Raw genomic sequence first — 13723 nt, 5'->3', positions numbered from 1 at the left:
CTTAAATAAAGAAAGCCTTCTAATGAGTATCATGTACACCATTCATTGCCTCTAGTATTAGAAACTGTACACAGCAGTAAACACACAGTACACTGTTTTCACAAGTTTATGGGTAGAGAAATTCCCCAGCCTCTATCATTATGAAAATCCTTGTGGGTCAGTGGGGTAAGAGAACATATTAAGTTAGCAGAGAGCCACCTGGATAGCTTATTCACAACAGCTGATCAAGATTTTAAAACATACAACAGGTGTCTAAGTTGGGGAAGCTACTATCTGATAAGTTTCCACCTATCAGAGTAAATATAGATATGGTGAATGCAATTTTTGAAGATAAATGCCAGTAACCAAAGGGGGAAAAATAACCTGGCTCTCAAAAATATAAACAGATTTTCCTTTCCTTGTGAAGTGTAGTAGGCAAAAGCACAATTCCAAGGCAGCACTTCAGTGTGACTGATCTCTTATTGGCAAATTAGGTGCCACACTGTTGGTTCCTTCAGGAGATCTGCTTCTCAGCAACATTAAAACTTTGCCCCTAGCTTTAACTCTGCTTTCTCAAGATGTGTGCCCTTCTCCCAGGAATTCCTCTGCCAATCTGAATAATGTTGCTATACAAATTAGGTGCCTATGGGAGAGGAGATGCCATTTTGCAGCATATGTAGAACCTTAAAATCTTCCTTTGATTCTTCAAAAGAAATGAAATGTAGATTGTTTCCTTGAAAAACAGGATCCACTGCTTTGGATACAGCCCTTCATTCCTAGGTTCCTCTAAAGCTAAGGACATCATACACCTAATAGGGTTAATCACACAAACCAAGGGCAAGTCTCAACCTGAAGGCATTTCTGGGTCTTGTGCATCTGCATTAAGTGATGCAGAAAAATTCCTGCCTAAGCACTATTTCCACACAGCTTTATTAGGCCCTGCAAAGCTGCTCTGGATCACTACATCCCCGCAGCGGTGCGTAAGTGTGAATCACGTGCTCAGCAATCACAGTAAATATCACATGTCCTCCTCTACACATACTGGGTTTTTTCCTCACTACGAACTCTGGGATACTGACAAGCAAACATCTACCCCGTTTCTCACAGTTCCTTCTCTTTGACATTGTCTCTGTTTCTCCTACTGCAACTATTCTTACAGCAATATAAAGGAAAACCAAGGAATTACTGCCCAGTACTGTAATTCTCATAATGTACACATCTTTCCCTTCCAGTACCTATGAAAGCCAAGCAACAAGGGCATCCCAGGCAGAGAATTCCATCATAAAAGTACGCACAACAGTTTCTTTGCATTCAGTTACTTAGTACAGAGAGGTGGATAGGGTATCACTGTAGCTGTGGGATAATAAGCAGAAGCAGCAGAAATTCAAGATACCAAAGATAACTTACTTAGATCCCTCCATAACATACTCTTCTACAGAGAAGTACTAGACTTGGCAATCCAGCAGCTTTCTGCCACCAGTTAGCACCAATCAGACTGGCCTTCTGACAGTCCCAGACTAATGCCAACATTCTGGTGTATTTCTTGCACTAATGGAGCACAACAACAGGCAATGCTCCCCCTGATTTTTGCAGGGTAGCAATATGGTGACAACATTACACAGACTTCTATAGATTGCAAAATGAATGCCAGGTCTTCAAAATCAACTTAGAAATTAACTAACAAAGCTATAACAAAAGCAGCTGGAACACACATGTTCTATTTTCATGACTGTTGTTTGGATAAGCTGTCCAGAGAGAGACTTTGGAAAGGATTCAATAATCTGAAAAGAAGCCTACAGCCTGGAAGGTAACACAATGAACACAAAGCAGCAGCAAACAACCATTGGAAATGATGGCTGCCATGAAGCCTGGGTTAAACATTTTTGTATCGTGTAAAATGTTGCTAAGGTACAACTGTAGGACCACCATTTCCATTAAGAAACTGAATTAAAAGATTACTGAGGTAAATCTTTCAAGCTACGTGAACAAATGTCAAGAAACTTGTCAACTTGTTCGATTACTTTGCAGTCATTAGTCCTGTAGCTGATGTGGAAAGGATACATTTACCCACTTTTCATTAAATCAATTATTTTGGGTACACTTGGTCTACCCAGAAGTGATATATGAATCTCCATTCTCCACCTCTATAGTATTAAACATATCATTTCCCAGATTTTCCTGCCTTCACCTCCATCCAACTGTCCCTCATTCAAAGGAAAATCATAATATACACCCATCACCCCTCTCTATATCAATCATTCGGTGAGGAACTCTCTTCTGCTGTTCAGTATTGGGAAACTCTCCCTGGCTCCTGGTGGCACCCATGTGCCAGAATCTCTTTTGCACTGTCTAGGTTGCACAGAACACAGATGAGTCATGAAAATTCCCATTTATAAACCCCTTCACTGATATTGAAACTGTATCACCTACGAATAATTTATTTTCTATATATGCACCCAATGAACACTCAAAAAACAGCATTACCACCTGCTTGTCAAAGATATGGGAGGATTCATATAAAAATACAGGGAGCATTTTAAGCAAATCCCACTCCAGTTCTGTACACTTTGGTTTCATGGGCCCTTCCAGTTCATTTGCAGTTAATACTAGTAACTTTCGGCATTTTTGTTCTACACGAGGAACATCTGCGAATCCCATAAACAGCATGACATAATTCTTCAGCAGTAACATCCCCTTCTCATGAGCTACCAAAATTGCAGTAGCAATTCAAGTACAGAAGCTCCTTCCTCATTTTATTATTGAACTCCATGACAAATGGACCCAGGAGCCTTTGAAAAAGCCAGTCCCAGTCAGCTACTAGAAGGAATACCCATGGGTGACATTAGCCCACTTTGCCAGCACACTGATGAAAACCTTTGAGTTGGATTTCGGTTTGCAGCTCAGGAAGGATCTCTGAATGCTGTGCTCCTGGAAACTGCCATGGCTGCGTGCCAGGCAGCAGGGCAGGAGCAGCGTAGAGACAAGCAGCTTGTAACAAGGAGCTCTGTAACAAAGGTTAGCTCCTACATTGGCACGTTACTACCCTGCTCTACCAGTCACTCCTGGAAATGGTGCTCCACCCAAAAAAGCCGTTCCAGTTAAATGCTCTATGTAAGTTATTGCTTTATTTCATGTTCCTGGTTCTTGTAGCCCTCCTCCCCCCTTAGCATTTTTGCTGTGGCAACAAAAGCCATATAAAACAGGGCCAAGTACACCCACACACATATTACCCTCTTCGCAGAAACATGTCTCCCTTTCTGCGACTGAAATTCACTGCCCAAAAGTAACTAATAACACTGGCAATAACCTAAGGATGCCACTGTTTCTCCTCCTTCCTGCCACTTCACTCTCCCTCTTGTGGCTCCCAGAAGTTACAAAACACTTCCTCCCCAGACCACTTATTTTGGCAAATTCTTAACATAAATAGGGACACACTGAATGTGTTGGGCTGGTTATATATGGAGAGATGCACAGGCAGTCTAAGATACCCTAGCAATATCAGGGCTAGGTACTGCAGTGCTTTGCAGCTGACCTCTGCATAACTATTCTGAACAACTTTTTTTTTTTTTTTTTTTTTTTTTATAAATGGAGTGTCAAAACAAAGAGAGCATATGGAGGTAGGGGAAGTCACAAATATTGTTTGAAGGCATTCCACAACACAGTCTGGGATTTTTTTGTCAAAATAAACAGCTAAGCCTAACAACCACAACACCACCTCGATGCCATCACTACCAGGCCAACCATTATAGCAGCTGTAATACTGATACACATGGGTCTGATACTGTTGAATTTTTTTTAAGTAAACTAAACAATCTTGTTGCTCCTCCTCATCTAGAGGAGTTTAAAGGACAGCCAAAGTGTGTTCAGTGGCTTGAGAACATGTATCCATGTACACTACGATATAGCAATGGTCAGCAAGAAGCACAGTCATAGGCAAAGTCTCTGGCTGCAGGTGACTGCATACAACTCCATTGCTCACAGCAGAAGTGGACATGACTCAAATGCACATTTTAGAACAGATTTCAAAACTTTAAAACTCATTTTGAGCAGCTATCGAATTCCTCTCAGCTTGTGATAGGATTTTTCATCTCCAGACATTTCTTACATAGAATTTAATAACGAACTACACAAAAAAGTTGCAATTATATCCTTTTGCTGTTAAAGAGATAAAATTAAACTTCAGTGTCTAACATATCTTCTAGAGATTAGAGGATGGCATCCAAATATTGCTAGGATCTGAGAACTCAAAACAGTTTCAACTATCTATTAAACTTTACATCCACTATCCAACTTGTTCAGTCAGATGACCTGGTCCAGGCAGCCATTTCCACCTATTTCAAGTAAAACAAATTTAACCTCCAACTGCCCAGTTAAATCTCTGCTCTCCCCAACACATTCCTTTACTTAAGGAAGGGGATAAAAAGACAAGAGATACTGGTGGGCTACATGATGTTAAATAGATGCTGTATGTCACACCAGTCACTTACGTATCTGGCCTTAACCTGCCAAAGACATTTTTGCTTAGGCTTAAATATAAACTAGGTCAAGGAATCAGAGAAAAAGGATGAAATGATTTGCTACATGAATACACTAGCTTATTCCATTTCCTAACTGCCAAATCAAATATTTGGCAAGGGTGTTTTACTTTTTAGTATTCAGAATTGTATACACCAGGATGTTTTTTATTCTTGTTAGAGATTTAGCGAAACTTTCACCGATACCAATGAACCAACAACAATTTCCCTTTGGCAATGCACAATGAAATGCTACTTGCAACTGTAGTGGCATCATCCAAGTTGAAGTTCCTCCCTCTTTTTTGGATCTTCCCTCCCCCCAGGTAAAATCCCAAGCACAACCCACAGCAGACATGACAAGACACATACAGTGCATTGCTGAAACTCTGAATCACAGTCTTCCCACTGAATCTGCACCTATATTACATTCAAAAGGTTGCACACTTAAAGAACAAAAACTATACAATTTAATGTTTCTGAAAGTTACAGCTTATTTCCCCAAACCTGCTAAAGCAAACAAAAAAATCCTGAAAGTGTTATATACTTCACTTCTGAAAACAGAAAATATAACCCTCTATTTGTGATAACATAAGCAGGATAACAGAACAAAAATGTTCAGGTTGTAACTCTAAGAGTATTTTTCTTCTGGAACTCCATTGTACACATACAGTTATATGTTTTCAAATGCATGCTGAGACAATCACTTAGCTGCACTCGTGCAGGTAATTTCATTGACTTTAACAGACAGGTATCATGTATGAGTAAAAGAAGCAGGAACTAAGGGACTGACATAATTAAAAATAGATACAGCCGGTTAGAAATATTCTGAATATAATTAAGCTTTGAGACACTACGCCAGCCAAGATGATAATAACCGTGAAAAAAAAATAAAAAGTGGGTGATTTTCATACTTATCAAAATAAGGAAATGTTGAGAACCATTAATAATGTGGGTAAATGCTGTCTAAACTTCCCACAATCAACTCCACCAATAAGCTTTAATTTTTCACTGCAACAATCCTGCTATTCCAGTCTGGAACTCCTCCAGAAGAGAGATATTTAATCAAGTTACATTGTGAACTTGCTTTGAAACACATTAAACATAAAAAGATCAATATGTAACACGAATTTTTATCTCAGGCTTGCCTGGACCAAGATTTTCAGGAGTTTAAGATGAGCTCAGATTAAACCTTAGCATAAAGACTACTTTGGAAGCACAAGTTAATATTTGCACATACAAATTTAGAGTGCGAGCATAAAAGGAAGCTTAGAAGCTGCAGTATATTGCTTATAAACAGTGGGAGACCCTATTCTTGTGAAAAAGCAGAAACTGTTTTTATTGCTTACTCTTGAAACACTTCACAGACTCACAAAGATTAAAGAAACCTGGATACAAGCATCTTTTGACACCATGCTGCCATAATAGCGCATCTGCATCTCTTAAAGGTCACTGGTATGTGCAATCACAAGTAACACCTCCTCTCTTGAATAACATGCCATTTTTTTAAGAGCAGATATACAAACATAGTTTGCTCTGTTATTTAAGGAAACAAATTTAAAATAATTCCTCCAAGTGTCATCTCATTTCAGACACTGACTATCCCATGTGTTTATCATAAAAGAATCCCACAAACTTCAAGATAATTATCCAACAGGTTCATATAAAGAACATTTCACTAACCTTCGAAGTCCACATCCCCAACCAATTTGGTTTTTCCTGAAAGAGTATTATGAATATAGTTGATGCCTACATCAATAACAGCTGCACCTTCTTTAACCATATCAGCCGTAATCAGCTTTGGGATACCTGAAATCATAAAGAGACAATTAACATGGCCAGGTAGTTTTGGGTCATCAGTTTCAAATTATGTCAAGGGGTGTGCATGCATATGGGAAAGAAGATAATTATTCCACTTCAATTTTTCTTGATACATCACACACAGAAAATTATTTATCTGTTTCATACAGTTCACAATTATAAGCTGGTATTTGTTTATTTTGGCTAAATATTTTCAGCTAAACCTGCAGTCACAAACATAGTCAACATGATGCCAAGGAAGAAAGGACTTGCTGTTTTGTGGCAATAAGTCACTTTCACAGCATTTCCAAAAGAAACCTGGATTATAAAGATGTTCTGCAAGCCTCAAGAGGTGGTTAGCCTTGTCAGAGATCTGCCGATCCAGAAATTCTGTCAACTGTTGAAGCAAGCTGTGTATGTTATTCCTGCAGCATTTTCTTTAGTCTTTGCTTTTTTAAATATCTGTATTGTATTTGTGCTACTCTTGGCTTATCTGATTTCTCATATACTTATTAGATGCATGACATTTTGAGCAGTTAAACAATGAACATGAACTACATGAAATACCACTGCTACAAAAAATAAAATGGCTAACTTGAGAGAATCTGATCTATCTCCTAATCTTATTTTTGATTCCTGTGATTTATAAACAACGGATAGACAACAAGAAAAAAAAAAGCCAGCTTAGATTTGCACATAATAAACAGCATCAGCACAAACTGCAGGAAAGAAGTAACTACCTTTCAGGTAAAACTTTTTCTATTTGATCTCATAATCAAGAAAAACGTACTGGTTGGAAAACCAGTTGGGTAGTTGTACCTGGGTAGGAAGGTCCAGTGGTATTTTATGAAAATGAAAGTATGTATGGAAGGAATTCCAAAACAGCCAAGTGTTTGTTTATAATGCCACTAGCACAATAGTAGAGAGCACTTGTTATTTAGTAGTAGCACAAGGTGCAGATAACAAAGCTGAAAGAACTTTAAACAGATTAGCTCAGATTTCAAATGTCACTTGCAAAAAAGAGCAAAGCATCAAAAACCATTTGACATTCAACTGGGAGGAAGGCAAGACACCGCATTTACATATGAATAATTACCCGTCACAAAGGCAAGATACGAAACAAACAGGCAGTAATTCTTCAGAAAAATAATTTTAGATTAGATCAACTGAACACAAATAGCCACAGTCAGGCTACTGCTAGACACACATAGAAGCCCTGATCTCCAATATATGACATCAGCTGGGATACCCTATTCTTGCTGTGGGTGCCAGACCTAACATATGTTTTTGTTCACAATTCTATAAAACACCAGGAACAATTAGGATCATGAGGAAATTTTGCAAACAATTAACCTTGTTGATCTCATGACAGTCTTCAAGGACACAAACAACTTTTGGCACAAGAAGAGGAACTATGCTTTTCTTTGCCATGTCTATTACCAATGTGACACAAAATAAGAGACTTGCATTTGTTTCCTTGCTGCACTGTTCAGAACTTTTTAACCACAAGAAGAGAAAAACATTGGCACAAGTAGCCTAAGAAGTATAAAGTGGTCTCCATCGCTAGAGATTTGAGAGAGTAGACTGAACTAGTACGTACTTGTGTGCACAACATATTACTTTTGGTGCACTAGTATGGACTATATGGGCTTTCAAAAGATTATTTTTGCCCTGCTAGTCTACGATTTCCATTTAGACACAGTAAAGGAGAACTGAGAAGATCTCCTGGATTCATATTTCAGTGATATAGAGAAAACACTGCTGACTCTTGCACTCCTTAGATTATGAAGCCTTTGACACTTGGCAAACACATTTATCAAAATTTAAGTGTGAAGGATAGCAGCCTGAGACTGAATCAGAAACAGCTGAGGCTTTTTAATGTTAGTTTCTACTACTAGTACAGGAAGAAAAAGCAAACAAACAAAACACAAAGACAAAACAAACCACCATAAGCTGTACAACAGTATTGGTTTTGGTTGAATAAACATACTCTGCTAACAAGCAAGTGAAACTGTTTTGCTGGTAACTCAAGTGTGTGACACCAACCTTTCACAGGGGAGCTGCTACAAAACTCCATGTCCTATTTATATCAAGAGGAGACCTCCCTGCTTGACAAAAGAGGGCCTGGCCTCGGCACTACACACATTCACCATCTCCCAGTGGGTTACATCTGTATAGCATCCTGGAGTACTATTTTCTGCTATTAAGAAACACCAGCTAAAACAGAGAGCTGCAGCAAGCTGCCTCAGCTCTTTCATACACACCGTATTTCTTGATCACATTTAAATATAAGAATCTTGATATTCATCACCAAGATGTTCAGTCAGGATCCAGAGAGCCTAAAAGGTCACTACAAGTTCCAGATGAAGAGGTGAGTCAATGGCTGTACAATTCCAGTCAGCACAGTTGAGATATCTATATCCATAGCAAGAGATACCAAAACAGTTATTTAGGTATTAAAAGAACTTAAGTACAAAAATTACAACTCCATTACAGATAAAATCTGACCTGAGTCCTACTGAAGGGGATGGCAAAACACCATTTTCTAAGGCAGTAGTCCTGGACAGTAAATGTTTTCCAGTCTGTAAAGATCACTGCCACATGGGATTTTAAACTCCAGGTGGTACCACACATTTACTTTGAGGAGCTCAAGCTCATCTGGCTCCCCCAATGTGCTGAAATGAGAGGTAAAGACTTCTATGGCATGCCAACAGCTCCACGGGATGCACAGAAAAGACCTCACTTTCAAGAGCAGGAGTTCAGAAGGAGGCCTCTTAGCCTTTCCTGTAACTAAAATTGCTCTTTGCTATCTTAGAACAAATGTACTAGCATTGCTTTACAAACAGGAACATCACTATGTGACGAGACAGCTGAAAATTCATTCCTGGACAGTCACAACAAATGAAGTATCTCCTGAAACGTGAAAGCAAAACAATATCTGCAATTGTAGTCCCTGCATGCTATTGGACAGCCAAGAATATCAAGCCCTTACACATCATCTGCAATAGCCTATCAGGCCTTAATTGCAGCAGCAATCTTCTTGTAGCCACTTTAAACCACCTCCTACATTTCTTTCCTACTATGCAACCTCCAAATCTGAGTGATAGGAAATTCCAGCTTTAAAAATCACAATTCACTCTGTTTCTTGAGTTATTCCCTCAGTTCTATGTTCTGTGAGAAATGTTCATTCTAGTAACAGATTATCTCCCAAGGAAGAGCCTAAGCTCCTCTCTTCCCACCAAAGCAGCTTTCTGTTAGGTGGAGAAAAGGAAAAAAGAGGAAAAGGAATAAAATCAATATGTTTTGAAGCTATAGTTTTATTAGAGACAAGCGCTGCTATACGAGGGCTTTTGCTTCACTTGAAGTGCTGGATCACAGCCAGTCATTTAAATACAAGCAATACAAGAACCTACTTTGCTCTCTGTTTTTCAGTCCCCTATAGGACATAAACTTGAAACTCTGCTTCTAATGTTGAGCAACCCAGGACCTCAAATTCTTTCTTATGCCATTTGATAACATCTGGCTGCGACTACTACATCACACTCTTATGCAATCAATTTCAAGCTGGCTGGTAATTGGATAATGCCTCAGTCTTACAGGAGTAAATGATCTGTGTGTGATAGGGATGGAACCATATTAATGGAAGCTGCACAGTTACACTCTTTGTAAAATGGTTTGATAGTAGGCCAAATACCTAATAGCAACAAATAAACTAACCCGCAAACCAAGCAGGCAGATCTATTTACTTAAGCCTACTTTACATATCAAGTAGAAAGAGATAAGCATTAGAGCAGCTATTCCTAAAATGCACTGACTGAAGAATATGGGAGAATCTTTCATTGGTAATTTTTGTAGAAAACAGTGAATCACAATTTAAAGAAGAAACAAAGCCCTACCTAATTTCAGCTCAGCTATTTTACAGGCCTTGTACCTAACTCCTGAGAAAGCTAACCAACCACTATCTGAATAGAAGTCTGACAAATCAGCAATTTCTATACAATGTGGCCACAGATCGTGTGCCAAAGGACAGTCCAAGTAATCCCAGAACAATTTAATCTGGCATTTGCCCCCCACCCCCCCATTCCTTCTCTTCAAGTCTAGCAGAACAATGAGCCTTCTCTCTCAAGGCAGACTGGAAAGACAAGACAGCAACAGCAGGCGGACGACTCAAAGACTGCCTACTGCCTCCATTACCACCCTGGAAGTATCCTAGTGGCTATGCAAGCACCACAGGTAAAGCTGCACTTAGTCTTCTACTACAGTTCTGGGCTGATGACAAAGAGAACAGACTCCGTGGGATGTCCGTATAGACATGGATAGCAGACAAGGATAGGAAAGGCTACAGTGAGATGAGAAATGCCAAATGTGCTTAGGAGGAAACATTATGCTTTGGCTAAAAATCCAAAAGCTGCATGGCACTGAAAGAGTTTAGGAAACTCCACCTGGAAGCAAAGGGAAATTTTAGGGAGGGGTAGGCTGGACGAGAGCAGCATTGTTAGAACTTACGACGCAAGGAGCTGAGTGGGAACAAGAGGGAAGGAATAAGCTACATGGACAGTTAAAATCACAGTAAGCAGGAAAACTAGGGTCCCAAGGCTGGGGCTGAAGGACAGACAACATATGAAGATGAGTTTTCTCAAACTCAAGAGTAAAAACAGAAGCACCTGATTTGAAGGGTTACAAAAGCCATGACTTCTAAGAGATGGAGTACTACATCAGAATGAATAGATACATTGCAACAGGTCACCAAACCCGGAGGAAGAATGCAAATGGCTCTTCTAAAAGTATTATATGGGACAAGGAAAACAAGAATAGAAATCTCGCTCTGATATGCAGACAAAAAGCCATCTTCCATTTGCACATCTCACACAGCAGCCTATAGCAGCAGCTGTTTCTACCAGGCAGGGTAGAAGTTACTTTCTTTGCAACACTCACTGAACAGGTCAAGGGGAACTTGGAGGGATTCCACCTTTTTTTGAAGTGCAATCTTTCCCAGAGCATCCACTGAGGCAGGGCTGCATACTGTTTGCACAATCTAGCCCTAGGTTTTTTCATCATTCCAAGTGTATTTTGCGTTGTGTAATGAGTGTTGTATCATGCTCCTGTTACAAATGACATGAGGAAAATAATGTAAAGAACTTACACAGCTGGGATGCTACTAAACTGTTGAACTACAAGCATAAATGATGACAAGCTATGTCTAGCACAAAAATCAGAAGCAATGATTAAATTTGAAGCAGCGAATTTGGATAAAAAGTTTCAAGTTTATTTCCAATGAGCACACACATTTTTACTTTTCATTCACAGTGTGTGAATTCTGGTCAGGCCCACAGTTTAGCAATCACATATGGAAGAACTAAGCTGTTTCTTGTTCCTGACCTGGCATGAGAAAGAGATAGTACAGTTAAGCCCTGAAGCGAAGGACATGTCACTTCACCAGAAAGTTATGAGCTTTAGACAGGCACACATCTGTATTCAGACACAAAATCAGCAAGCAAGACTTGGGTCTTGAGGATTATGATGAGAGAGGAAGGGAGGAAAAAAGAGGAAAGACACAATCCATTTTTAGTCCTCCAAAATCATACAAGATAAGGAGGGTATCCTGAGCTGCAAGGGGACACAGAATTTTACCAAGGTGGGTTATTTTTTTTATTAACTAATATTTCTATTTATAATACCTGTAAAGAAAAAAACAGAGGTTGCTCAGAGCTCTGTTTCTTTCTTTGTCCAAGACTAGTCAAACTGCAAATATTTCACTCTACATAGTTTAAAGAATATAGACGCTGATCTTTCAGATCCCTTCATCTAGGCAGTTATCATTCTCTCTTCTGCATTATACGATAATCGTAAAAGAAAAAAAAATTCAGATATTAATAACATATGTTACCAAAACTACCAGTTAATTTGGCAAGGTTGCCCTTAATTCTAACAGCAAGGGAATTATACCATTGTTTTAAGAATGCAGCCTCCAGCTAATTTACAGAAACCCTCCTGTAAAAATTTAAATGACTCATGACTTTTGCACTGCACAAATAATGTTTTAATTTACATAATTATACATGTATAAACTATGCACTGACTGGTTTCCAATCTTGAGTTCACTCTGAAGTCTCCCTAAGGGAAAGGTGTCACATGTGATGAGAAACAGTTTACGTCTGCAAATGTGAAGAGCAAGAACAAAGAGGCAAATCACTTGCCCCTCTTACAACAAGAAATCCTACTTACTGCAACAACCTCCTCAAGCATGAGCAGCAATTATTTGGCAAAACATGAAATAGTCAGCAGTGCCACCAACACATTTTTTAGGTTTTTAATTTTGTGACAGAAATATGAACAACAACTAGCATTACCTGCAGCTACTATTACAATGTCAGCAAGCTGTGTATGGATCTTGAGTTGCTCTTTTGGCGTGTATCTGTGAGTAATGGTCACTGTAGCATCACCTGAAAAGAAAGAGATGATCACTTAATTATCACATAAAAACCACATGTATAGCATTAACTTTCAGGTACAAATGAATGACTCCTGTACATTAACAATAGTACAGATGATATCAGATTTCTCCTGGAAGACATCATTTATTTCAGCATAGGCAGAATGCTCATAACACTAGCTTTTCACACACATGACAAGACATTTAATCTAAAAAATTCTCACGGAACTGATTCATACACTGTAGAGTAACTTACTCCTTCATCAGGTTCACTACACTTAGCAGAATTACACAGAGCAAGCCCAGTATGGAATGTGGTGTCTACCTTATTAAACATGATTTATATAGTGTACCATAAAACATAAAACCCAGTTGTTTGTCACAAACTAAAGCTTGTAGTAAAAGATCACTATGTTCAGACCTCTGTCCTCAATCACATTTGTCATTCATCTGTCCTGAAGCTCCTTAAATGCTTCCTTTGACATTCTCTTGTATAGACAGGAAGGCAGATCATTGTATTCCCTGTACCCGCGACTTGAATTCATAACAGCATTTCCCTCGAGTGAAAGTTTAGTCTTCGGCATCTGCTTTTGACAGATCGAGTGCTTAAGGAATAAATGGTAATTCAAGTTCAGTGAAGTAGCACTATTTCTTACTGATACTCCTCCTCTCAAGAATTAACATGGCTGATAACTTGTCCAGCAAAAACAGATGACAACAGAGGCTCTTCTCTTTGTAGGGCCTGGTTGCACAGGGAACAAATCTAGCAGCTGTGACAATAAGGACACCTCTGGGCCAAGGGTCTTTGCTTAGAAAACCAGTTGACCAATAATTGCATGGGTCACACAGCAAAATCCCTCTTGAGCGGAACACAAACAGATTTCATCAAGGAGATGCATTCTTGGAACATATATGAGGAACAGCAGCATCAGTATTTACAAAATTCCAACTGGATGGATCTGAGAAGGTTTATCATCATAACCACTTAAGGAATTAATAC

General features: G+C 39.0%; 2 protein-coding genes across 10 annotated transcripts in view; both read right to left on the bottom strand.

Annotated features, from left to right (window-relative positions):
* LOC136101007 (albumin) overlaps nucleotides 1–13723 on the bottom strand; it is a 433515-nt gene that overhangs the window by 197146 nt on the left and 222646 nt on the right. The gene's annotated exons all lie outside the window — the stretch shown is intronic.
* LOC136101208 (epigen) overlaps nucleotides 1–13723 on the bottom strand; it is a 74913-nt gene that overhangs the window by 41740 nt on the left and 19450 nt on the right. For all 8 annotated transcript variants that reach the window (XR_011738844.1, XR_011738845.1, XR_011738846.1 and 5 more), the window contains 2 exons: nucleotides 12641–12733; nucleotides 6174–6299 (listed from right to left, as the gene is read on the bottom strand). Coding sequence is in view for 5 of the 8 variants with exons in the window: in XM_071807912.1 (XP_071664013.1) it covers nucleotides 6174–6299; nucleotides 12641–12733 (219 nt within the window). In the remaining 3 variants the exon portion in view is untranslated. The remainder of the gene's footprint in view (nucleotides 1–6173; nucleotides 6300–12640; nucleotides 12734–13723) is intronic.

Source organism: Patagioenas fasciata, chromosome 4 (assembly GCF_037038585.1).
Source record: "Patagioenas fasciata isolate bPatFas1 chromosome 4, bPatFas1.hap1, whole genome shotgun sequence".
NCBI classification, from domain to species: domain Eukaryota; kingdom Metazoa; phylum Chordata; class Aves; order Columbiformes; family Columbidae; genus Patagioenas; species Patagioenas fasciata.
The sequence above is the reverse complement of the archived record's forward strand: the minus strand, read 5'-3'. Positions and strand labels throughout refer to the sequence as shown.